The sequence below is a fragment of the Monomorium pharaonis genome, chromosome 9 (genome assembly GCF_013373865.1).
Source record: "Monomorium pharaonis isolate MP-MQ-018 chromosome 9, ASM1337386v2, whole genome shotgun sequence".
Lineage (NCBI taxonomy): Eukaryota > Metazoa > Arthropoda > Insecta > Hymenoptera > Formicidae > Monomorium > Monomorium pharaonis.
This window is the reverse complement of record NC_050475.1, coordinates 6,263,073-6,288,925: the sequence shown is the minus strand read 5'-3', so window position 1 is coordinate 6,288,925 and position 25,853 is coordinate 6,263,073. Positions and strand designations below refer to the sequence as shown.

General features: G+C 37.7%; 4 protein-coding genes across 11 annotated transcripts; 1 reads left to right on the top strand and 3 right to left on the bottom strand.

Annotated features, from left to right (window-relative positions):
* Window positions 1–464: 464 nt before the first annotated feature.
* LOC105837544 lies at window positions 465–19,061 on the bottom strand. 4 transcript variants are annotated; one of them, XM_012682418.3, is made up of 8 exons: window positions 17,427–19,061; window positions 16,119–16,153; window positions 15,619–15,981; window positions 9,530–15,105; window positions 8,517–9,378; window positions 7,967–8,341; window positions 5,627–7,432; window positions 465–5,395 (listed from the first exon to the last, which is right to left on the bottom strand). In XM_012682418.3, exons 2-8 carry the CDS (start codon window positions 16,132–16,134, stop codon window positions 5,148–5,150), a joined length of 9,246 nt encoding a protein of 3,081 aa, XP_012537872.2. In that variant the 5' UTR covers window positions 16,135–16,153; window positions 17,427–19,061; the 3' UTR covers window positions 465–5,147. The 4 variants fall into 4 exon arrangements, with proteins under 4 accessions (XP_012537872.2, XP_012537871.2, XP_012537869.2 ...); XM_012682417.3 differs by having other exon boundaries at window positions 5,630–7,432; window positions 15,619–16,153; XM_012682415.3 differs by having other exon boundaries at window positions 7,967–8,338; window positions 15,619–16,153.
* A 178-nt stretch (window positions 19,062–19,239) lies between these two features.
* LOC105828198 (transcription elongation factor 1 homolog) lies at window positions 19,240–20,706 on the bottom strand. The gene is made up of 2 exons (XM_012666426.3): window positions 20,472–20,706; window positions 19,240–19,892 (listed from the first exon to the last, which is right to left on the bottom strand). Exons 1-2 carry the CDS (start codon window positions 20,585–20,587, stop codon window positions 19,760–19,762), a joined length of 249 nt encoding a protein of 82 aa, XP_012521880.1. The 5' UTR covers window positions 20,588–20,706; the 3' UTR covers window positions 19,240–19,759.
* A 704-nt stretch (window positions 20,707–21,410) lies between these two features.
* On the top strand, window positions 21,411–24,904 carry LOC105832234. Of its 5 annotated transcripts, none has more exons than XR_004964620.1 (9): window positions 21,411–21,715; window positions 21,834–22,208; window positions 22,296–22,397; window positions 22,480–22,727; window positions 22,912–23,101; window positions 23,179–23,400; window positions 23,645–23,745; window positions 24,251–24,524; window positions 24,762–24,904. XR_004964620.1 is itself a non-coding variant. In XM_036291955.1 (7 exons), exons 2-7 carry the CDS (start codon window positions 21,891–21,893, stop codon window positions 23,738–23,740), a joined length of 1,176 nt encoding a protein of 391 aa, XP_036147848.1. In that variant the 5' UTR covers window positions 21,411–21,715; window positions 21,830–21,890; the 3' UTR covers window positions 23,741–24,249. The 5 variants fall into 5 exon arrangements, 1 of the variants encoding a protein (XP_036147848.1); XR_003626499.2 differs by having other exon boundaries at window positions 21,830–22,208; XR_003626500.2 differs by having other exon boundaries at window positions 21,830–22,208; window positions 24,786–24,902.
* On the bottom strand, window positions 23,752–25,485 carry LOC105832235 (NADH-cytochrome b5 reductase-like). Its single transcript, XM_012673000.3, has 5 exons — window positions 25,171–25,485; window positions 24,797–25,103; window positions 24,449–24,683; window positions 24,176–24,387; window positions 23,752–23,971 (listed from the first exon to the last, which is right to left on the bottom strand). Exons 1-5 carry the CDS (start codon window positions 25,243–25,245, stop codon window positions 23,781–23,783), a joined length of 1,020 nt encoding a protein of 339 aa, XP_012528454.1. The 5' UTR covers window positions 25,246–25,485; the 3' UTR covers window positions 23,752–23,780.
* Window positions 25,486–25,853: the final 368 nt, after the last annotated feature.

The window sequence follows — 25,853 nt, the reverse complement described above, 5'->3', positions numbered from 1 at the left end:
ACGCTCTGCTGTTAATTTTATAATTAAATATTACCAATAATGTAGCGAACCTTCACTGCACCTAACCTCAACTTCCTGTTTTCGACAAAAAGAATTAGATGAAGAGTAAATTATTGTTCTCTACAAAACACGATCCTTTTATGTAAATAAACCTAAAAAAGTTACACACACACGTCCCTTTTTTATTTAATAAAATCAAAAATAATATAAATGTAATTTTTACTATTTCATTTCATTCTATGTACATATTAATATTAAAAAAGTCAAATTTACTCTTGGACTTCCTTTATAAAAAAATATCCAATTATACATTTATTTGCATTTACTACAATTTTATTGGAGAGTAATTTATTATATTGATAGTTAAACACGACTGTATTTCGATCAAAACAAAACAAAATAAAACTTATACGATTTGTTTTATAACATTACGAATCTCAAGCTAACTGCAGAAAATAAACCCGTTTAATATCCGAATATCTTTATTTCATTTAAATTATATCTCACCTTATCTCACATGGCGCCTTAATATAATAGTTTATAGAAAAATTGCAATGAAAACGCGAAGCTTGTTAGAAAAAAAATGAAGAAAAGGCGACACAAAGCATTGTTAATCCTTCGCTGGCAAATTTATTATAATTTTTTTAATAAACTCAGCCTGCGTGTAACATGCATTTTTAAGTCATCCTAACGCATACAGACGAAGAGCGTACATCGCGAAAATCTCATCGCGTCGACGCAAAAATTCAGAATGAAAGACGGATCTCTCATGTTCAGACGAATTAGCTTAATAAATTCCATAATGTTGATTTCGCATGAATCATCCCTTACGATACTAAGCATTTATACCGCGCATTGCGTGCTTTCGCCGCAAGCTGAAAGGCGGTCGCTTGATGGTCCTTCCAGATCTTTGCGTCATAGATAAGCTAAAATTAAGTCGTAGATTTATTGAATTACCATGAAAATGACTCCTGCAGAAAATATTTTCTTCGAAAACAATATCGCAAAGTGTAATGCAATGCGAAAATCCGTCGTTAAGATTTTACCTCTTTAACTTTCCCAAAATTTTTTGAAATAATTAGATTCATTTATTGTCTATTGGACGATTTTATGCAAAATTCCTGCAAATTTCTCAAGAAATTTACCGAACAAAAACAGTCTGTTCTTGAAATCAAACTGTTTTGTCTTAAACATGCGGCGAAAACACGAAACTGCGAGCTAATTTGTTTTTACATGCAAAGATGAATGTTGTAAAAAACAAGTGTATGTATCTCATTCCATTCACACACGCACGCACACACGCAGCACATACACACACACACTCTCTCTCTCTCTCTCTCGTTTTGTGCAACAATATAATATGAGCAAAACAATCTTCTCATCAGTGTAAACAATTTATTTTACATAAGGGTAATACTCTGACATCGAAAAAAAAGCGATAATAATGGCTAATGTATAATAATAAATAAAGTATGAAATGTAAAGAATGAGTATGTACAAGTATGTAAATGGCAAAGAAGCTATAACAGATGAAATAATTGCTTTCCTTCTGCAGCTAAATGAGCCGTTTGTTCTGAGAGTGTCGCAAGTCGATCCTCGAAAGTCTCACTGAAATGCCCGTATCACTTCGCTCGTTTATCTTATTATAAACAATTATATTAATCAAGCATATTACTTGTATAAAATAATTATATGTAACGATAAAGCTAATCGATTGATCGTTAATCGACAAGAGTATGAAGTCACGGATTTGTGTTTGCAATCCACATTTAGTCCTAAATAACATCGAATGAATTTTCGTTATGTTTTGCGAACGGAACTCGAAGCCGGGCCGTCACGTTTAACACCAAGCGCGCGCGCGCGCGCGTTCGATTTCTAGTCTGCGGCGACGTCGAGGGCGATCTTTATGTTACAATGGAACAGAACTCAACAGCCACACCCCCGAGGTTCCGGGATGGATCTCGATTTGACGACGAATCCCACGACCGCTTTCAGAACAACGGTACGGCTCGCGGCTCTCTCGCGCGCGCGAGTTTTTACGCGATGGTCTCCCTGTCGCCTGTTCGCATAGGATTGCACAGCTTACTTGAGCGTCGCGCTTAAACGTAACACCTGTACACCTTAGAACCTACGAAACATGCGGCCGCGACCGCGTCCCAAGTAAACGAGGATGAACGAAGGAAGGAGGGGTAATAGGTAAGGGACATCGCGTCTCATCGCGCGGCAAACAGACAACACCGAGACCCGTCGCGGGAGACATAGTATTATACTAATCATATATCCAGCACGAACGCTTATCTCACTAGAATAATTCGTCTATAATCAGAGGTATTCAACCTGGAATGCCCCTTGTGGGAGGAGCGTCAAGATGCGGGCTTTCACATTCTAGGAGGATCCACGGCGCGATCTGCTAAAAGTGAACTTTGGTAAGTACGAAGAGGTGTGAATATAAAAAAAAGAAGTCTAAATACATCTGTATAAAGTTCTGAAGAATATACATAGTAGAGAATTGCTCATCTCTGTCGTTATAGTATGTAAGAGGAACTTGTGGAAAGCGCAAGTATTACAAACAAGAATACAAAATCGTAGAGAAATAAACAGTTTTATCAAAAATCTTTCGCGAGTGAAAGGGTACCTTCGGAAGAGTATACAAAATTCCGAGGGAAAAAAATTAAAAAAATATATAATATATATATATATATTCTTCAAAGAGCACGACAGGATTGCTCTCGGGATTGACGCCGGGGAAAAGAGGGTTGAATACCACTGGTCTATGTAATAATGTGTACAGGGAGCACCATGATAGACCCGTGCGCGCCTCTGCGTCCCACTTGGAAAAACGGATTAGCCATCTCGTGCACCCGATTGACTTACGCTAACGTAAATGCAACAATTTCGACCGAGCGTCACGTAAGCGAACCCGGAAGGAATGTCTCTCCGGGTCCGCCCGTGAAACTCCCGCCGAAACCGAAAGGTCGGAGACTTCGATTCCGGGCAAGAGCGTGCAGCGCGAATTCGACACGAGATTAATAATAAAATATCACAGTTCCGAGTCTGAAGAGTCGCTCCTGAAAATCATGGCTCTCCCCTTAACGCTTACATTACGCGTCTTTGAGAGACGCGGCGAGTTGTTTGCTTTTTTTTTCCTCCTTTTTTTATAAGTCGTAAGACATTCCTAGTTAACAACAATCCTACGCTCTACTGTAAGATTAGATCTAGTTCGGAAACCGTAACGTTTAATAGTATAATACGTAGTCCATATACAACTCGCTAGGGATGCTGTAAACTGTAATTTACTGGCTGCTAAATGTTCCATGAATACTGTATGTACGTATGAGTTTAATTATATGTATGCGGAAAATGGTTTGAAAGAGACGACACGTAGACGCGACGTGATGCGTGCCGCAGAGAATAGCAACCGATCTCGACGCTCGTTGAAAAAAAGAATACAAACAATATATTATTTTAAAAAGTACATTTGTTACGGAAGAGTGATGCATAATGCAAACCAAACTTTGCTCTCTGCACGATTCATTGCTCTCGTCCTAAAACTGTCTTTACAAATAAAATTATCTCATCTATCGTGCAAATTATAATAGTATCTAAATAAAGTAATATAATCATTGTCTAAACCGGAATTTCGAGTATGTTTCGATTTCTGAAACTCTTGATCTAGACAATAATTTCACTCAAAATACCATAAGATGAAATTGCATTAAAATTAACATTATTGTGCTAAAAAAGCATATTTTAAATAAAATAATGCTTTATACAACCCAGATCTTTAAAGAAACATTTTCAAGGTAGAAGATTTGAATCACCGAGTGTCACACTGTAATGCATTGTAATTACATGTACGGCTAATACATGAAGCATGTTGTACAATGAAATAGAAGAAAACATCTCACTGCACAATAGATTCTAAAACATTCATGCGCGAAAGTTTTGATCTGTATTTTAAAATTAGTGGTCTAGATAGCAAAATATTCTTGCAAATATTCATTACTCTTACCGTATCATCATGAAGAGGGATCAGTCGATCAAATATAAATTCACGAAAAATTTGTCATGGAAATTTTCTATACATTATTTCCCCTTCAAAGTTAAAAAATTCCCCCCAAAAATCAAGAGAATTAAATCTTCTAGTTAAACAAAAATTACAAATTAATTTTAATAAAAAGCTAATACATAAGAATATTCTTACGTTTAAGTTCTAAAGTATTACCCGTATAACATGGATATCAATTAATATCATCATCGAGTCTTGAAAAAGATGTAGTCAAAATCTCATATATAAGTCTGCTCTTTTAGTCACAATTTTTATCTTTAATTCCTGGGTTTTGAAATTGAGAACGAACGCGTCATGGATATTGTTAAGCATTTTTTTATACGAGAATTTTGTTCCATTGTAATGACCATCCCCCTCTTCGTTACAAAAATGATATACAAGATATACAAAAATGAGCTAAGTGATTAAATGTAACGCGTGAAACTAAACGATAGTATACAGCGCTCCTTTCCTCTCTTTAATCATTCAAATGGTACAATTTACTCATCCTTTAATCTTCCTGAAGAATCATATGTGTCTATAAATCAGGTTTAACATTAAAAGCTATGGATAAAAAGCTGACAAAGCACAGCGCGCAAGTACAAAAAGTAGAAAAAGTCACGAGGAACGCAATTATATGAAACATATTGCAATCTAAATTGCATAATCTAAGCATTCGTAAAAAATCTCACTTGATGCCATTCTTATGAAACTGGAGGATCAACCAAAGGAGTAATTTGTCCATTTGATGAATACATTTTCTTGTAATTAACTAGTGAATAAAAACGCATCGCAAGAACGACGTTGACAAAGTCAAAAGTTAAAATATTCTGAACATTTCAACAGATTGCACAGTTCAATGCTGTGACGGCGATCACGCTCGTCCTTCATGACATTACATATCGGTATTGCGAAGTATTCGAAATACCTACCATCAAATATCCTCTTAATATCTCATTATTTCTGACTAAATATTTACATCGATGCGTTTTACAACTTCAGTCTATTAAGCTTCGTAACCGCGGCTGTGAGTCTTTGCGACGCCTTTCTCGCTTTTCGCAGCTATTAACCCAGGATTATCATTAGCCGCGTTGCTTCCCTACTGAGTAGGTGGTTGAGGCTCGCTGGACATATTCGGATTCGGATACGGCAGAAACGAATAATTTCCATAGGGTGGTGGAGGATGAGGGAATGGTGAGTAATAATTAGGAGGATGCGAAGAGGGAGGAGCATATCCTCTGTGCATGTAGGGGTCTGTTGGAGGTGGTGGACCATGGAACGCCGAGTACATACGAGCATAATCTGTATTGTAACTGGGTCCACCATATGCTGGATAGCCGGGTGCTCCTGAAAATTAATTTCACCATTAATATTCTTGTTGTATGTAATATGTATGTATGTACATATATATATATACAATAAATATAATTAAGAAATGTTTTAAAAATATTGACGTATTTCTTAAGCATAAAGAATTTCTTGAGAAAAATTAAAAGATATCAGTAAAATTAAATTTAAAAAATAGACAGTTACAAAAACCATGTTCAAGTTTTACATTAGTTAAGACTCAAGACTCACCACCTGGAGGATAAGCCGCGGAAGAGCCAGGCGCCGGTGGATAGTGCTGCGAGTACGGATCGTACGGACCTGGTGGATACGGTCCCGGATATCGCGTGCTAGTGGGATGACTAAATGCAGTAGGTATATGCGTCTCATCTCTGCTTGACGAAGCCACCGTGGTAGTCACCGTCGTACTGTCCGTACTCTTAGACTCCGTCGCAGAGTTGCTCGTTAGCGTTTTGGCAGTAATGCTTGGTATTTGAGAAGTGTAAGCGGTAGGCACATTCATCACGTTCCTCTCATCCATAGGTTTGCCCAAGTCCGGCTGAGGCTTCGTCGTGTCTACTGGCAGTCTACTGCTGGGATTTGCCGTGTGAGGTGGAACGCCTGGGAAGTAAGTGCCATAGGGATTAGAAAGTGAACGGGATCGCGGATCGCTATAGTCATAGTATCTCGGATACTGAGCGTAAGGATATCCCTGGGGTACGCTCGGCGTCGGGTCACTCTGGATCATGTTATCTCGCATACTTGGAGTTGGCTCGGCACTTTTTGGAGAAGTGATATTAGTGCTAGTGCATACAGAAGCGGTCGATGTTGCGCTGGTGATTGAATCGGCGATACTTTTAGGTGCTTCCGAGCTTCTTACAGATGATACCGGTACACCAGATGATACTGGTATGCTTGACGATACCGGTATACTGGATGATATTGACATACTTGATGGTATCGGCATACTTGATGGTATATTCAACGATATACTTGACGTTACTGGCATATTAGATGGCATACTTGATGGTATGCTTGACGGTATGCTCGATGGTGGTATACTTGGTGGCAAGTTTGACGATACCGGCATGCTTGGCGGTAAACTTGGTGGCATGTTCGATGGTACTGACATGTTCGGTGATATATTTGACGGTACCGGTAAGCTTGGCGGTATCGACATAGTCGATGGTATCGGCATAGCTGACGGTACTGGCTGTGGTGCCAACAGAGAAGTCATTGGGCCAGGAACAATTGCGTGCGTCTGTGTCGCGACCTGTGGTGTTACTTGTTGCGTCACTTGTGGCGTCATCTGCGACGTCATCTGCGGTGTTACCTGCGACGTCATCTGCGATGTTTGAGACGTTTCCTCAACAATGATATCATCATTGGAAGTTTCTCGCTTCTCCGTTTGATTGTGGAAGGGTCGACTATAATTTGTTAGTGTACCCGGCTTAGAAGGTTCCTTCTCTGCCGGCGAGCACTGCTTATCAGAAGTTGGCGGCATTTCCGATTCAGACTGATCATGTTGTGTTTGAACACTTTGCGCGAGAGAAACAGTATCAGGCGTATAAACTTGAGTGCTTTCCTCGGACGATTTTGGCAAAGATGTATCCGTATCCGAGTTAGTGGTACGAGTATGATTAGAAGGGCTATACTCAGTGTTCGAGCTCACTTCTGCCACTACATCTTCCAATCTAACTTCTTCGACACGTTGTTCTGTTCTCAACTGACCATCAGATGAGTTAGAATTATCTCCAAGCGTGGAATGATCCATTGGCTCTTGCTTAACTTTGGGTAGTCTCGACAGAGAAACTTGGTTAGTTAAATTTACTTGACTTAAATAAGGTTTGGCTGTTGCTGTAGCAACTGGTTTGGGTCTCTTAGAGATTTCTTTATCACCGAACGGTTTGTAACCCGGGCTCGGTGATGGTTTATTGAGAGGCCGGCCGCCAGTCTGATTAGTTGAGGATGATTTCGGTATTATGGAAATAGCCGAGTTATTGCGTAAAGGAAAGCCAACCTCGGACTTGGAATTCCTCTGTATCATCGAGGAAACTCCTGGAATGCAAAATTGCATATTGCAATATGCAACTTCTGCATATTAAATTTTCAAATAATAAAATTAACTAATAAAATGGCATTATCAGTATAGCTGAAGCTTATTGTGTTGATATATTTTTTATATAATTCTATATGCATTTTCAATTTCACCAAATTGCACGCCGATAAATTTGCCAATCTTGAAATACTGTTCAAATTAAAAGAGAATAGTGATATGTATCGCAATATTAAATTCAATCAATAAATTTAATAATGATGATGCTAACAAGCATCTAATGCCAAAATAACACCAATGCTGCCAATAAAAAACTTTTTGCTCCCAAATATTATAAAGAATTTCTTGTAAAAAATAACTCCTGAGCCAGAGATCATAGCTGAAATTTCTCGATTTTTCAGAGTAAAAGTATCTTAATAAAATTAAAATAATAAAATTGTATTAAATTAATAGAACTATTTTTAATGAAAAAATATTTTCATATAATCTAATATTCTCAAGAATAATTCTTAGTAATATATTAATTTGTAACTCACCTTTCTTCGGCTCTTCCTCTCGCTTTTGCTGATTCAATTTAAGCGCGGTGCGAATTGCTATAATTTTGCCAGATTCAAGTTGCATGTAAATGCCTTTTGGACTCTTCAGCACCATTACCCGCTGTCCCGCTTTCAGAACGATACTTCCTTTATCCGGAGAGTTAGTCGGTATAACTACATCTAAAGGTAGCGTCATCTCTTGCGCACTCATTCCCTGTCTTTGCCATACTTCCGCCGGAATCCATCTGCTGCCAGTAACGCTTCGCGGACTTAATCCTTCAGCACCTCGTTGTTGCATAGGTCTAACAGATGCCACCGGTTTCGGGGTGGGACCACCATCACCACCGCGAATTGCTCTGATTTGTAATCCACCTGCTGGAATAAACAGTCAATATATATATATATATATATATATATATATATATATATATATATATATATATATATATATATATATATTTGATTTTACACACACACACACACACACACATACACACACACAGAGTATGATCTTATAATAAAGTTTCTGTATTGAATATATAAACTGTACCTCTCGTGGCTGTATTTCCAGGAACATAATTATAACTAGGTCTAGAACAATTAGCTGCCATCTTTTCAAGCTCATAGCCGCGACGGGCCAATCGTTTCTCAGCTTGACTGAGCTTCTTGTCCTTTCGATCAACGAGCAAACTCTCGTGATGAAACGGTTGTTTGGTGAGTAATGAAGAATAGCGTTCTAACACGCAGTGCATAACTTCGTCCGTATAACTGTCTTTGATCTGCGAGAAATCCTGTACTTGACTATCCTCCTCCCAGTCCCATGATAATGTCGTCGCTTCTTTTAGCGAAAGATGCGCATCGGGATTGCACTGATCGACTACGCGATCTGCCATGCCCTGTTTACTAATCTGTCGATCGTAGATTTTCCTTTCTAGACAGTTGTCGGTGACCAATCGATAAACAAAGCATTGTTTCTTTTGACCGTATCGATAGACTCTGCATACTGCTTGCGTATCGTGACAAGGATTCCAAGAAGCATCAAATACGATTGCACGATTCGCTCCAACAAGATTGATACCCAGCGAACCAGCTCGCGTAGAAACGAGAAAGAGGTGAATTTTCGGATTGCTATTAAATTCGTTTATCAATTTCTCTCGCTCTAATGCACTGGTGCTTCCATCCAGTCTATAATAATTCACATTTTTAATCCAAGCATCAGTTTGACCATCTGCATATTTTAAGCTATTTCGCGCTAAGAAATCTTCTATGAGATTCAATGTGAATAATGACTGCGAAAATGCGAGTACGCGATCTCCCAGTTTAATAGCTTCCTCGAGAATACAAAAAAAGATCGTCATTTTTGCGGACGCATCTATCAAGCCGGGTACATATCCTTTCATCAACTCTGTTGCCTGTAATAAGATTAAGCATTACAAAATTGTCAAAATATAAAATAATGATTAAATCCAAGATTATAAAAATTAAAACTTGTGTTTTATAAAATATTTTTTCCATTATTTAATGTTAAAATAATAAATATATTTATATGATATATTGATATACCCAATCATATGGAATTCCTGGATCTTCCTTCCCGCTAGGAGAGCTCTTGCAATCTTTTTCCTCGTCTTTTGCAAGAATCTCCTCGTCAGATTTATCCTCTTTATCCTTTTCTATTTGGTCTTCTTTTTCCTTCTCATCTTCCTTTGTCAATTCACTCTGATTTAATCGAGGAGCCGGATTAACACCCGGTCCTGATCGAGGCGCGGGAGTCGCCGAACTCTGGCGATTCGGTTCTCCAGTGTAGCTTGGTGGGCCGGTGAGATTATTCTGATGCAATGGTTGACTCTGCACACCGATACTAGATGTCATGTCCTTATTGCTCTTGTCACACGACGTACCGGAAGGATGAGTACCAATGGGTTGCTGTGAAGACTTAGATTCTTCAGGTCGCGAATTCATATCCGTGCCATGACCAGTGGCGTAGTCGTATGATTGATTTGGATAATTCTGCGGCGGAAAGTAGTTGTTTGAATAACGATTCATCCCGGGATTCATTTGATCTCTGTAGTACGAATCATTGCATTGCTGATCTGGTCGGAACGTTTGCGGGTAACCACGCTGTGGCATATAGTAAGGCTCATCTGCGCCCTTTATCTGTCCGACCGCCGCCGGATTTTGATGCGAGCTGTCCGAGGAATAATTCGGCATAACGGGGTTCTGTGTCTGTGGTTGGTTGGCGGTGTAATTATTGCCAGAATTGCTGACAGTGCCTGCACCTGAACGATCGTTCGAAAATTCGTTTGCTGTAGAAGCGTAATTTTGCGTTTGTTGCGACACCGCGGCATCTGGTCTGGGATAAAGTTGATCATTCTGACTTAGAGATGAATTAGGCTGCTGTTGGTTCGGAGGATATGCCATAGATTGATTTTGAGCCACCTGTGTCTGCTGCGCGGCTCCGTATCGGTGCGCGGAATTCTGTGACATCGCATTTGCGCCTGAGTGATTCGGCGGATAACCAGGATGAGCCTGGTTCGATGGCGGTACAACTGAACCTGGCTGATTCTGCTGAGGATATGGACCTGCCTGATTGGAAGTTGCAGATTGAGGTACCATATGATGACTATAACTATGGACTGTACTTTGTGGATTCGACGTCTGGCCTGACTGATCTGGAAGATACCTGTGTGTCTGATTCTGTGCATTGACGTTTTGCGCGGATTGACTGGTAGAATAATTGGGTTGGTTTTGCGCTACGTTCATTTGACCCTGCGGCGCTGGAGTATAACCACGTATGGGACCCTGTGATATGGGCCCTTGATTCGATTGGTTCGCCTGCATATAACCATGGGATGGAGTTTGTGGCATCGGAGCAGACTGCTGATTAAATGCATGCGAAGTCTGTGGAGGTGCTGGATTCACCTGCGTAGGATAACCATGTGCTTGGCTCTGAAGAGGCACATTTTGCGGTTGCTGGTTCGCATATGGGTGAGATTGATTCTGCAAACCTAGATTCTGATTCTGCTGATTCGGTGAAAAACCAGAATTTTGACCAGGCGATATGTTTTGATTCTGCTGCGACGCCATGTAACCAGTGGTCTGTGTTTGAGCCGCCGGTGGCTGACCTTGTTGAGACGCCGCATATCCCATCGTTGAGTTTTGCAGTGGTTGTGCATCATTTCGCGGATAGATGTTCGCTGGCGTCGACGTGTAATTTTGATTTTGATTTGCGGTATATGACGAATAATCCGGCATTGGCATATTCGTGGACTGATTCGGCATTTGCGACTGAAAGGAAGGTTGATTAGACACCTGGGGATAATTGTTAGGCCCTTGGTTTAAATTCGACGTATAATTGCGCTGCTGATCCTGATAGGGATAATTCTGGCGTGGAAACATCCCGGGTGTCTCGTAATTGTTTCCTTGATTTTGATCCGATCGGAAATCAGATCCAGCCGCTGCACCGCTATACCTCTGAGAATGATTCGCGGATTGCTCATTCGATTGCATATAGTTTTGCGATTGATTGGCATACCCCTGCGACGTATTGTAGTTTGTTGACGTTTGAGTATATGACTGGAACGGTTGATTGCCATATCTTTGTTGTCCTGGATTATTATAGAAGTCCCCGTGATTATATTCTGCGTGATTATTGTTATCGTTTCTGTAGAATGTGTTTTGATCGTTTGGACGATAATTTTGATATCCTCCATGAGGAGAATAAGATCCTTGCGGCATGGAATTAGAATATCCAGAATTAGAAACTGGCATCGTATAATTAGTATAATTATTTTGTTTTGGAGTATTGTGCGTATTTTCAGTTTCGGCATTATCGTTGCTAGACGACGAGGAAGCATTTGGTTGTACGCTAGCTGCAGGTTTATTTTTTATCGTCGTGCCCTTCTTGGTTTTCTTGGACTCCCCTTTCGGTTGGCGTGCTTTAGATTTCTTGCCACCTGCCGCGGATTTTTCTGCTATTGTCTCTTCCAGATCCAAATCATCTTCTTCATTCGCTTGACGCTTACGAAGAAAATAGTACAAGATGTCCGGATGATTCCAAATCTTGCAGCATACAGCAAAGGCTTTCAACGGATTTGGTACTGCGCGCGTTTTTACTACCTGAGTCATAAATGTATCATATAATTTACGTTGATGAGGTGTCATCCTAACGAGGAGAATGTACTCCTCCTTGCGAGGCAATGACATTTGCAACACGGAGTGAGAGCGTCTTTGCACAAAACCTTCTAGCAAAGCGTGCAGCACATGTGCCCGATATCGCATCAAACGTATATCCTGTGGAGTAGAGTCGATACATTGACCATTTTGTATCGGTCTCTCGAACATGTTGCAAAACTCGCTCTTGCTACCCAGATAATTGGGCCTCACAAAATCTACCATGCACCAATATTCCAACAGATTATTTTGCAATGGATAACCAGTTAATACAATTCTGCGCTTCGTTCGCATTTGCTTCAACGCCATGCTTATACTCGCGTGTGAATTCTTGATTCGATGGCCTTCGTCGCAGATTACCAAATCCGGTCCCGGACTCACCAATGCTGAATGCATCTCGTCCAGCAGACCTTTGTTCTTATCTTCCTCTTCTACATCTACCGTATCTTTGAAGGGTTGTCCGCGTTTTCGTTTTGCCTTGTTGGGCTTCTTTAAAGACAACTGCCTATACAATTCATATCCTATCAGCAAAACACCGCCGGTCGATTGCCACTCTTGTATCACCTTCGCTCTAGCCGTCATGGTTTTGTGTGAATCGTTCAAGATGTGCAAACCGAAGTGCCTCGGACGTACTTCCATGCCGACTGGCGCGTCTACATCGTATGGTGTTTTTATCTTTTCTATCATTTCCTTCTTTTCGTCCGCTAATTCTTCCTTCACTGTCGATGTACCCTCTTCTTTTTTAATCGTCTCCTCCGGTTCTTTCTTCACATTCACTTCCATGGGCTGAAGTGGCATTTCTCCCGATAGCATGTTCTCCTTCTTCGGTTCACGTTCAAGTTCTTGTTGATTCGTCTGGCTGCCATAATTCGCAAACGTACCAGGAATGTTGTTGTAATTGGAGTACATCGAACCAGGATGATGATTACCCATTCCCGGATACATTGCCGCGGCATTTCGAGTTTCCATGTCGGGATACATAGAAACACCCTGCGATCGATTCTCCATGCCAGGATACATAACACCAGTGTTCTGATTCTCAATGCCAAATTTTGGCCCCGTTATGTTCTGCCCAGACGGCATACCATGGCAGTTCATTGGATCTGGTTTCATTGGATCGGAAAAGTTGGAAAGCGGATTTGAATTCGCGTTGTACATAGGATTATGTGGCATCTCTCCCTGATGATAGTTCGGTGGCATATGCGGTATGTGAGATTCAGCCATATTCTTATTCATTACAGTAGGATCTTGCATATAACTCGGCATCATATTGCGCTGTTCATAACCATGATGAGGATTTGCGTAGGGATTCTCCGGCATGACGTTCACCGATTGTTGTGACGCACCGGTTACCGCGTCCTGACTAAAACGATGCGCAGACTCTGTACTAATAGGCCGCGACATATTAGACATGTCGCTCTGATTGCCACAGCTCTCCTCCTTTACTTCGTGCTTCATATCTGTTCCCGGCTCCATTTTGACGTTCGCCGCCTTAACCTGCTTCTCGGCGGTAACGGCAGGATCTTCATACGGTAGCCACATGTTAAACTCCGCCAGCCAGTTTTGAAGCGTGTTTATGGGCATAATGCAGAGGACAGTCTTGGCAGTGGTACATCGAAAAAAAATATCGCAGAAGCTAGCGACTTGAAGGGTTTTGCCTAGACCCATACTATGGGCGAGGATACAGCCAAAACCGCTACTAGTCTTGTACCTTTCGATCGTCTCGATGATGTTATCAAAGAGAAAGCGTATGCCGCCAATCTGATGTGGCTTAATTATGCGGGCCACCTGTGGTGCTAGAAATACGTCCGGTTCGGTTTCAGGATGACCCACGTTAATTAATACTCGGCCGTGCTCGTCTGGAATGTTGTAACGATCATTGGTGTGCATCCCGGAATTGGATGGATCATCCTCGGTATCAGTTTCCTCCTCACCGCTAGGATCGCTCAAAACTATGCAGTCATCGTCCGAACTCTCGCTAGAGCTGGATATCGTCACCACGTCCTTGCCTTTAGGTGCTCTCTGGTACTTGGGCATACCGGGCATCTTCCGCGCCGCATGCATCTGCTTCTCGCATCGTATCGCCTCCTCGGCTTCCATGTCGGATAATTCGGAATCGGAATAGTAGTCCGTTCGATCCAACGGCTCCTTTTTGGGTACTACTGGTGATATACTCACAGATGGTGTCATCATGCGGATTCTTTGCTGTAACATATTAGGCGCACTGGAACGATTAGGAACACGTGAGATAGAGGTCTGTGCTCCCTGATAGCCACCTCTGCCTTTCTGCCAACGCATACCACTGTCGATCGATCTTCTCTGCATCTGTCCCGCTTGCATCCCACTGGCCGTCTGAGTGGCCTGAGCACCAGTACCGATGCCAGAATTCACTTTCAGCAGCACAGTATTTGGCAAACGGACCTGAGTGGATGACGGCGACGTCATCGACGGAAATGACGACGATGGGGAAGACGACTGTGAGATCATAGTAGTGCCAGCCTGATTCTGCTTCCCTTGCAGCAGACTGATAACACGCGTCTGCGCCTTATTGTTTTGCCGGTTGATTGCTATCTGACGCTGTACTTCACGAATAATTCTCTGCTGCTCCTGCACTCGCCTGAGACGTTCCATCTCCTGCCTCTGAGCGGACAATGTGGCTTCGTCCAATTGTGTTTCGTCCATCACCTCTCGGATATTTCTTCGCATATTGGCAAGCTTTTTCTCTGGCTTCAATTCGCATTCCGATGTGCTACCCTCGGTACTACCATCATCCTTTTTCGCTTTTTTCTTCGCGCTATCAGAATGATCGGAATCGGCGTGTCTCTTGTTGCTATCAGTACCTTCCTCTCCCGACTGTCCGTCTTTATCGTTCTCATTGTCCATACTTTCCTCATCTTCTGAATCCTTTGATATTGGCTTTCCAAGCAGATCAGCTTCAGATACTTCTTGACCTTCTATAGGTGCACCTTTTGACAATACAAGAAACATTAAAATACAATAATAACATGGTGAAAATCATTTAAATACACATAATTTTTTAAAGAATTTTTTATAATACACATTAATATATAATTTAATGTTGAAAAGATCATAATAGATATTACAATAAATATTACAATATTTAATTTCTCTATTTTATAATTTATGTTAAAATTTAATCCACAGGACATATATTTTTTAATCAAGAAATTTCTAGAATTTTATTATTAATTCAATTATAAAATTTAGAATTATTAATAAAAATATATAAATAAGATTAAATAAAATTGACAAAGAATTTTATTTTATTGACCCACTAATTCAAAATAATAAATTATTAATTACACTGATCTAATTAAATTATTACAGATACAGAATAGCAAAATTTGTCATATAAAAAGGATAATAGTTTTAAACAATGTAGCACTTTAATTAAAAATTTAATTCATTTAATTCAAAATAAAAGCTGACTGTCTGCTATTGAGTATATTTCGACAAACCTTCCAGTGGTAAAGTATCCAGAATGTTAACTTGTTCCTCGTCGTCCTCATCTGGAGATGGGTGGTGTTGCCTCTCCGACTCCATTCTCACGCCGATCTGTGAGTCGATCGTTTCGTCTAGATCCATATCGTCTCCTGAACCCTCCGAGCGTATCTCTTCTATTTCCTCGGATTGCATAGCGTCGAGCTTCTTCTCTTGTTCCCCGTCTGTCGTTTCGCCGCTTGATTCGTCCGAACTCTCGTCATTAGTCGCTTGTGGCTCAGCATTCATGTTTGCACTTGTCGCAGTCTCACTGGTCATCATGTTCGCTTCACCGGGCTTGGAACCACCACGTGGAGTCACACGTTCAATTGTGACATCCCCTATACGTGTAAGAAAACTGTCTAGACTATTAGACATTGTGCGCACTGTCCGTAAAGTCACAACGTATTACCTTACCGATATGGAATGTCTCACACATTTAAACACAAAACTAATCATCTATTAGCTTAACACTCACATTGTTTAAATGTCATTCAAAATGCCTTTCCCTTCCTGTAACATAACATACATATATTTACTATGTTATTGTGTTTCGTGTAAGTAGTGTATGTCTAAAAACTATTCCGTGTTGACAAAGAAAATAATAAAATTTCAGTCATACAATTTTTACAGGTAAACAGAAATGCATTATTAATGCTATCAATAGTTAAAAATAAACTGAAGAAAACTCTAAGTCTCTTAATAATACAACTAAATTGCAACAATGTAACAAATTTCATAAAATAAATGCAAAAATTGATATTATATTAAAATAAAAAGTAATAAAAGCTTCTCTTTTTCAGGTTATTTATTTATAGCCAAGAATAAACGTACATAAACAAAATGTTCCAGACTCTCTCTTTCTCCCTCTCTTAACTTTTATATTATAAAATAAAAATATGCTAAATCTGTTTATTTAACAATCTTAAAAAAACATATTTCACTTAACATGGGATATCAGATATTGTCTTGTGTAAACTAAGGCTTTCTTATCTTTTAGAGTATCCTAACATATATATAGGTATCTCGAAAATCCTTGTAGAATATACATTAATAAAATATTCTAGATTGTCTCAACTTTTATAATACAAAATAAAATATGTAATGCAAGGTCTACAATGTCAGCAGGAGTAATGGAGTAAGAGTAACAATTGACTAATTAAAAACCAGGAGTAAACGAAATGGGCAAATCTCATTTCATATTTCTTACTTCTTACTCCTACTCCATTACTCCTGCTGACATTGTAGACCTTGCATCAGATATGCAACATGTCTCTTTTAGCATCTTTAAGAAACACTTTATTCAGAATGGGATATCTAAAATCATCTTTTGTAAACAAAAATTTGCTTATCTCTCAAAGATTCTAATATAGTATATAGCAAATCGAAAATTAGAGATTTGCTATATACTGCTATGATTTTCTAGATAAAACATACATTAACAGAATATTTTAGACTGCTTCGACTTTTATATAATATAAAACTCAATAAGTACTGATATGCAACGTATCAAATATGTTCATTTAGCATTCTTTCAAAAATATTTGACTCAGCATGTAATTGCAAATTGTTCTATACAATGCTTCCTTATCTCTTGGAGATTCTATATATAATATTCTAGTCTTTTACAATATAAAATGAAATAATTATATGCAACATGCCAAAAGTTTATTTAGTATTCTTTTACAAATATTGCAAATTATATTGTATAAATCAAAGCTTTCCTATATTAAAATATTCTAACATATATACAATAACTAAAAATATAACTATCTTCTGCTAGTACCTTCTAAAAATCGGCAAGAGATACAGCAATCAAATTCATGAATCGCCAAGAAAGAACACGAAGTCGAATGCAACTCCCGTGAATTCCTGGAGTTATTTAAAGAAACGCGATGCGGGATAGATAATATGACTTTCTATCCGACAAACTACTCTCGCAGCTCCGAGGATCGATCTTGATCACGCCATCCACCGAACTGGAGACCTCAGGACGACACCGCACCACGTGAATAGAACAATCCGAGCACGTGTCCGGAGCGAGCCACGATCCAACGACGGTGGTAGTAAAACGTAGAGAACCGAGCAAAGGAAGCTGCGAGGGAGATAAAAGCGCGATAGGCCAGAGCGTTTGTTTACGCCGTAAAACACGCGGCAGGTCTAACTACACTTCCGGCGTTCCCTATGCACCGTCTCGTTATAGACGCGTCCTGACGTTCTTTTTCCTCTCTGTCTCTCTCTCTTTCTTTCTCGTTCTCACGATCAACCGCCTGATCGACAATCACGCGCGCACGACGGACGCCATGGCCGGTTGTCGTATTCTCGACCGTCGTTCCTCGTAGCCGTAGAACCTCGGCCTCACGTCCGACGAGCTCGATCGTGCGCGCTCGGTCGGGTTGCTTCCATGTCAACGGCGACGGCCGAGGTGGAGTCCCCGTCCGCGCCGCGCTGAGCTAAGCCGAGCCGAGCCGAGCCGAGTCCGCACCGCGCCGCACCGCGCTTCTTCACGTCACTTGACCACCGCGCCGCGCCGCGCCGCGCCGCTCCGCGCCACGCCGCTCGGCCGCTGTTCCCCGCGCGCACCGCGCACTCTTTAGGTTAACGTCGAATGACCCGGTGCGGTCGCGAGCCCGCACCCCCGAACGCACGCACACCCGTCGACCAGTTCTCGCACCTCACGCGAGCATCCCGCGCGAAGCGTCGGCGGTCGTCGTCGCGGCACCCCGCGGCATTCCTTTCTCTCTCACGCGCTCCTGCCCGACGGCGTACTCCGCTCGGCGAACGCCATCTTGGCTGCACCACCGTCCTTGCACCGCCACCGCCACCACCTTCGCCGCCGCTACTGTCGCCGTCACCATCGACGAATGAGCGAACACCGACCGAACGTTCGCGAGAATGCTACCGAATGCTGGAGACCGGACCGCCGGGCTGCGCGCCTCGCCGAGGATCATCCGCACCGAGCGGTTCGGTCGACCAATCCCCCGAATGAAAACGATACGAATGATATGTATGGAATAGAAATTTGACCTAGCATTAATATTTTAACAGGAAATGAAATTTATATCTCGAGTTTGTATAATTGACGTACCTTGAACTCGAGGTAAGCGGATTCATTTCTCGAAAGACCAATGGGAGATCTGTCGTTAAAAAGTGTGACGCATAACTCCTCATATTACATAGTGAGATAATAAAGGCATTCAAATAACAAAGACATTCAACTTTCTCTTCAAGTCCCCAATCGTCTTCTATTCATAACTCAATATTTTTTTAGAGATATCTGATTTTAATTGAATTTTTTAAATCTGTTGTAGCATTGTTTATGTAACAAGATTTTTTAGAATGTTTATGTGTCATATAGTTTTATTGTGCTATTCTATCGGAAATAATTTTTTATTTTGAGAAAAATATACATAATTTCATCAACAGCATATATAATTTTTCACATAAATGTATATAAAAAATTCAATAATTGTCAATTATAATCACAATTTGAGATTTTATTAATACTGCTCTATTATATAATTCAAGTGAAGCCATTTATTTACTAAAAATTAGTTGCAGAATTATAAGGGAAAGATTTGAATAAAACAGCTTTTGAATTCCTCTTTATACAATTTAATAGAATATAATGTATATACTTATGCATCTTATGTCACCTGTTTTACCATACATGAGAAATCAAATTATATACAGACAATACAATACATTTTACAAGTAATAGATTTATATTAAAGTATAATTAATACTAAAGTAATTAAGCAATACATGTACTTGCAAATACTTGAAAAATTCAATATTCTATAGTACAATGTTATTAAGATTTAGACTTTCTAAATATTAGTGCTAAATGTGGCTATAAATTGTTACTTCTTCATGATTAACAACTTTTATTAACTTTTATTAACAGTAATAAGTGTACATTTAATACAGTTTTGTGATGAGATAGCCACATTTAGCATTCTTTACATTGAAGAAAGTACAGCTTCATGTATGAAATACAATTTATGTTCATGAAATAAAATTTTAAACACGATGTGAATAAAAATGTAAGTAAAAATAGCAAGATTTGTTAAAGACTATGTAGAAATCTCTGTCTTATATATTAACTATAATTAACATTCAATTAGCATTCTCACAAGCATCAATCCAATCATTGTATACGTCCAAAGGTTCCGATAGCAGATTTATTGTCGTTTGAAAGTCTTCCAAGCATACTCTACAGGTTATCTTAGCAGTGCTCCTAGACTTATCCCTGCAAAAAGAAAAAATTCAAAAAGGAAACTTGAAATTTATCAGTCTAGCAAATTTGCCGAGTTATTATAAGTCTCTTTTTAGATTCTTAAGAGTAATTAAACTTGAATATAATAAATATAATAATTTTTATAGTAAATATAACAACTTTAACAAACAACAACTAAACTAATACAAAAATATAATGTTAAAAAACTATAATTTAAATGTTGCTTTATTTGCTGGCACAGGTTTGAACTCGAGATCCCAAAGCGAGTGTCTAAGACTAGACACACTCTACTACCTCAACCACACAAACACCCATGTTGCTTTATTTAAATCGACTAAAATTTGATTTTAAAGTGACACAAGGTTCTGCATAAGAGTGATCAACTATCAATAGGTCTTAGGTTTGCTCTAGTTTATCACAGAATGCTCAGAGTCAAGAATTTTAAGTGGAAAGGTATGAGCCTATATAACTTATGTATTAGAAACAATAAACTAATATAAAGCAATAGAACGACTAAGAAACTACATTACACGAAAAAAAGGTAGTTGCAAAAAAGTTTGTTATGATATAAGGTATTCTCAGTATGCTTACATCTTAACCTCACACGACTTCTCGTGATTGCAGAATGGGCAATTAAACTGTGTGTCCAACGGTTGAATGGCCTTTTTCTTACTGGGCGGCTTTCGTTTGCTCTTACGTCGACCCATCTCACTCACAATTCGAAACTACGCGTATTGAGCCAATTTAAATTTCCGAAAGTCGGCGTAGCGACATCGGCGTCTATGTTCTTACGCGCTTGTCAGCGCTTGTCGCGCTTGTTTATGTACCGTTAGGTTAGGTTAGGTTAGGTTAACGTGGACTGCCACTGCCGATCTATAACGCAAGCGCGTAACCTTATATATATATATATATATATATATATATATATATATATACACAGTTTTTATAACAAATGCAATTTTCACAAAACAAAATGTCGATAAATCTATTTCGTGATTATTTGTAACACAGCACACATCATTCAGAAAGATCGATGTTGTGCTGTATGGGACATTACACTCTTACGAATTTAATATCTAAATTTAATTAAGAAGGATCTCTATAAGCGCATAATATTATTTAATGTTAAGTAATATTTTAAGTATATTCTTAGAATATTAAGTGTACATGTAATATACCTAAGATACTAAGAATATACTTAAAATATTAAATAATAAATATTATGCGCTTATAAGGACATTTGAGGAATAAGAGCCGGATTCTGATTATTTAACATATTAACCAATTTAATTTATAAATTGTCGATTATGCAATTTAAAACTAATAATCCCTATTATTTTTTAAATTATTCTAATTAAAAAATTCCTTAATTTATTAATTTAAATATTTTACCTAAATACATTATATAATTTGCGGAAAATGGACAAAGTATATAGGTAATAAAATGTGATCAATTTTTTAGTTCTACAGCCGATTATAATATTTAAATTTAATCTGTCGATGAAGCTGATTGAATTTAAAATAATGAAACCGGCAGCCGGTTACCGATTCTACGAAAGATACAAGTATACAGGGTGCCACAGGGTACTCCAAATGCAGCCTTGTGATATTCGTCTTAATAAATCTAGTTTTTGCATTATTGCATTAGTTTTTTCTCCACCTATCAGATATTAATTGATATTTCGAAAACTATGTTATTCAAATGACTCGAAACCAAAAGAAATGGCAAGGGATTTCTTGTAATTCGAATCGTCGACTTCATTTTGGGGTTAGAAGAAGAGAAAGATTCCCTATAGTTTGTGGAATGCATCTTGTATTACCACAGTTGTTTAACGGTAAGTTTTACTTTGTGTCTCCCCTACATTTATCTAAGAAGATATCTCTTAATTGATAACTACAGATAAAAATATCGTTATTGATACATCTATGACTATGACTAATCTTTTCAGATAGTATTTTTCACGTGTAACTATACAAAACGTGTGAGTTTTAATAAATAACCCGTTGAGAATGGCAACAGAACGTCAATGTAGTTATGAAGAAATTTTGAAGGCATATCCGGAGATGACACTTGTTTCAGAATCGCCAGTAACATGGCAAGGCTTTCTAGTTATCTCGTCTTCTATGTATCCTGCTGGTTATGCTAGACGTCTTCGAATGAAGGTAAAACTAGTGGTGCCTAATTATCCATCATTCTGCAATGCAGAAATTAGTTTTGGCAGGCACATTGCTTTTCTGCGAAACAAACGTTTTAGTAGAGAAGTAAAGAAGGCAATAAGGTCTGCGCAAACAATAGTATCATTTTTAACGCAATTAGAGTCGCTCATTGTAAGTACAAAATATCAGCTTATTTTTTTAAATAATTGCCTTTACACTTAAACTTTAACAATTATATTAGGATTATATATTTTACAGCTTAAATATATACATTATACAGATACTAAAATTAATGTGTACGACTTTGAATCCACAAGAGAGTTTCTACAAGATATAAAGGCAGCTCTTCAGAATCCATCTGTAAGTAAATTTATAAATTGCATTCTTCTATAAATTTTCATACCATTTGAATGTTGAAGATAAAATATCTATGTTATTAAAGGATGTGCAATTGTCATGTGATCGGAATCTAAGTACTATCAAGTTATCTTTAAGAGGAGTGTCCCTTACATTGCAAAGATGTAAAGATGTTGGAGTTTGCTGGAAAATAGTATCTTCCGACATACCTGCTATTCCAACGTTTGAAGGTTTTGAGAGAAACTTAACTAATTTGAGCATTGCGATGACTAAGTTTAAATGGCAAGTGGAATTATTAGAGAGAGTATGGGAACAATTAAAAGAAATTGACGAGTAAGTAATTATGTTATTCACATTCACTACCTTTATGAAAGAAAATATTTATAAACTTTGTGAAAGACATACTAATATTTTTTATTAAAAAAATTTTTTAATCATATTGTTGAAAAGGAATTGTCTAATGATTGTCAAACACTGAAATGTTTTAATATTTTTTAATGTTTAATATCATTATCAGGAATTGTTGGGTAATTGATCCACCGGAACCAAACAAAAGTCATGTACACAGATGCATTCATTTGTCACAATCTATATCTGTGACAATTACAATAGATCCGCTGAAGCCTACTGCTTTGCCGACAATTAAATTCTTAGGCAGTGACAACGAGGTGAAAAGACTAAGTGACGATGTTTCTAATAATATTCTTGTACGTTTCATGCACGACATGAGCTATAACAATGATTCGCTTATGTGTAATTTAAAAATTGATACTTTTTTTTACAGAAATGGAATGAAGATGACAGTGTTTTAGAAAATCTGAAGATGTTGTTAAATATGTATGAATTTCCCGAGCAGCAGGACAGCTTGGATGATTCCAAAGGCATTATTGGTAATCGTGAGTGTGGTATATGCTTCTCTGAAAAATCAGAGGCCGATGAATTGCCGAATAAGATGTGCAATAACGAAAAATGCATGAAACATTTTCATTCAGCATGTTTATCGAGGGTATGTCAGAGAATATATACTATACATATTTTACAAATATATATATATATATATATATATATATATATATATATATATAAATGCTCTGTATAAAATGCCATTATATTTCAAGAAACATTCAAAACAAAAAAAAGATAAATTATCTTTAAAAGAATACAACAGAATGGAGAACGGATTCCATCTGATATAAAATATTACAATATATAAAATATACTTCACAATAAAATTAAATTTTTTAACACAGTGGTTGCAAACAAACGCTACGAATCAAGTTGTGTTCCATCATATCCATGGCAAATGCCCGCATTGCAAGGAAAACATTTCCTGTCCCATTGAATGATACAGGTAGGTATTGACTCAATCCCCTAAACTTTAAACATTCACTCAAATATATATACATGTGTATAATTCATATCTCGAGACCATTCTTTCATGGACTGATTGAACTCTGAAGTTCCGCATATTAAAATTAATGTTGTCTCTGTATCATTAGATTGAATATAATCAGTGACAAGTGCTTTGCTTAAACGGCCAGCGTTTATATTAAAACCATGAAGGTTGACTGTCTCGTCTGAAACAATTGTTTTAAAATATTAAGTATTGTTTATATATAATTAAACATACTTATATATAATTAAACACAAATTGTTCATGTTTCAAACATTATTATGTAAACAAATTATACTTCAAATGCAATTATATCATAGGACATTCTATGTATATAATTTCAATTAACATCTTAAGTTTTCTTGTACCATGTCACAATATTACGTACCATTTAGTTGAGATAACTGTAATGTACATTTAAAATTCCAATAATCTGCTAAATGCATTAATTCTTTTTTCAAAGGTACGTGTGCTATTGATCTAAATCCCGCAACAAGATGTATTCTTGTCAATTCCGTTTCATTATCGACGATAGCTTTAGCCACGGGATAAAGTGCTGCTATTCCCGAACCAATACTAAACATGATGATGTGTCTAAAACTATTGTGACAATGCATTGATTAGTGAGAAAGATAATTTTTACTTATTCACACCTACGCACCTGTTATTTTCATACTTGAAATCTCCGTAAGGACCTCTGATGTCAATTGTCCTACCAACTGATGCATTTTTTAAAAGTAAACTGAATTCACCATATTGATAAAATTTTATTAAAAAAACTAAACTCCTGCATGTCCAAACAATTGGAGTATAAGGTCGGGATTTGCCTCCAGAATGTAGCATGACATACTGGCCAGGTGTGAGATGCAAACCAACATTGTTTTCTATTTTGTCTTCTACATAATATGTATTTTAAAGTTATTAATTTTAAGATTAATACTTTTAATTACTATAATATAGTACATTTTTTACAGTTTGTTACATTTATTGATTTATAGACCCATAATACCTGGATATTCTAAACTCATTAAGAAACAATCTTTTGATGCATCGGATATATCTGTGATAACAAATGCTTTGTAAGATAAAAGAGATAATAAATTGCCTGCAGGTTTTACTTTTGCACGTGTCTTTCCACTTTCCCATTCCTTTAGCAGCGTTTCGTGTACATCAAAGATGCATGGTGTGCAGCCACTACCGCAACAATCTTCCTTTAGTGGCGTTTTGGGCCTATCATCGTTATTGTCATAAACATTATGATTGTCCGAACTCATTTTGCAGAAGTTTTTTATCACGCTACTGATGGAATCTCTCTTCTATAAGAGCACAACTATGAGTTAACCAAACTATTTTACAAGAGAATTAATAACAAATAGAACGTACTAAGATATAATAATAATTACAGCAAAATTTATTTTTACTTAGACATTTCATTAGTAGATTCATACAGAAAGGCATTTCATGTCATTTTGCGTTACTATATCTTGTAAGAAATTTAAAAAGGTCAATTGTCATGTTGGAAATAGCAGACAGAAGTCACACACGTGCAGCGGACCACGTGACTGCCTCGATAGACCCGTGTTTGATGCAGTATTGGCCTAGTACTATAGGGCTCTGTTGGGATCCAAATACATTTTAATGTTTTTTTGATAATTTCTTAATAAATTTTTAAATATTTAATAATATATGTGCAATATGTTGAATAATTGAATGCAGTTTTATTTATAATGTTTATACCTAAATCTTAATATTTTCGAATTTAATATCATTAATATATCTTTCAAAATTAATTTTTAATTTAATTTAAACGCATTTATTTTATTAATCGAGTTAACTTTTTTATTTATGCAACTAACTACTTTAATGTAACTAAATCGATTTTATAAATCATGAACTATAACTTATTATAATTTTAAATGATATTAATTTTCTAGTCTTAATTACATAATGTAATACTATAATAATTTTAATTATGTTTTACAATATATTTTTAAATCATTTGTATTATATATTTGTAATTATTTATAAACACTTTAGTATTTTTTGATCGATAGAATTCCAATTCT

Excerpts from the sequence above, each read along its gene's own strand:
- LOC105837544 (XM_012682414.3), bottom strand. The coding sequence starts at position 16,018 with ATGTCTAATAGTCTAGACAGTTTTCTTACACGTATAGGGGATGTCACA. Across the intron at positions 8,342-8,516 it reads TGGAAATACAGCCACGAGAG|CAGGTGGATTACAAATCAGA; the intron begins GTACAGTTTATA and ends TGTTTATTCCAG. Across the intron at positions 5,396-5,626 it reads CGCGGCTTATCCTCCAGGTG|GAGCACCCGGCTATCCAGCA; the intron begins GTGAGTCTTGAG and ends ATTAATTTTCAG.
- LOC105828198 (XM_012666426.3), bottom strand. The coding sequence starts at position 20,587 with ATGGGTCGACGTAAGAGCAAACGAAAGCCGCCCAGTAAGAAAAAGGCC. Across the intron at positions 19,893-20,471 it reads AAGTCGTGTGAGGTTAAGAT|GGATAAGTCTAGGAGCACTG; the intron begins GTAAGCATACTG and ends TTCTTTTTGCAG.
- LOC105832235 (XM_012673000.3), bottom strand. The coding sequence starts at position 25,245 with ATGCCTTTCTGTATGAATCTACTAATGAAATGTCTAAGTAAAAATAAA. Across the intron at positions 25,104-25,170 it reads GTAATTATTATTATATCTTA|AAGAGAGATTCCATCAGTAG; the intron begins GTACGTTCTATT and ends GTGCTCTTATAG. Across the intron at positions 23,972-24,175 it reads ACAGTTATCTCAACTAAATG|ACGAGACAGTCAACCTTCAT; the intron begins GTACGTAATATT and ends CAATTGTTTCAG.
- LOC105832234 (XM_036291955.1), top strand. The coding sequence starts at position 21,891 with ATGGCAACAGAACGTCAATGTAGTTATGAAGAAATTTTGAAGGCATAT. Across the intron at positions 22,398-22,479 it reads CAGCTCTTCAGAATCCATCT|GATGTGCAATTGTCATGTGA; the intron begins GTAAGTAAATTT and ends ATGTTATTAAAG. Across the intron at positions 22,728-22,911 it reads CAATTAAAAGAAATTGACGA|GAATTGTTGGGTAATTGATC; the intron begins GTAAGTAATTAT and ends TATCATTATCAG.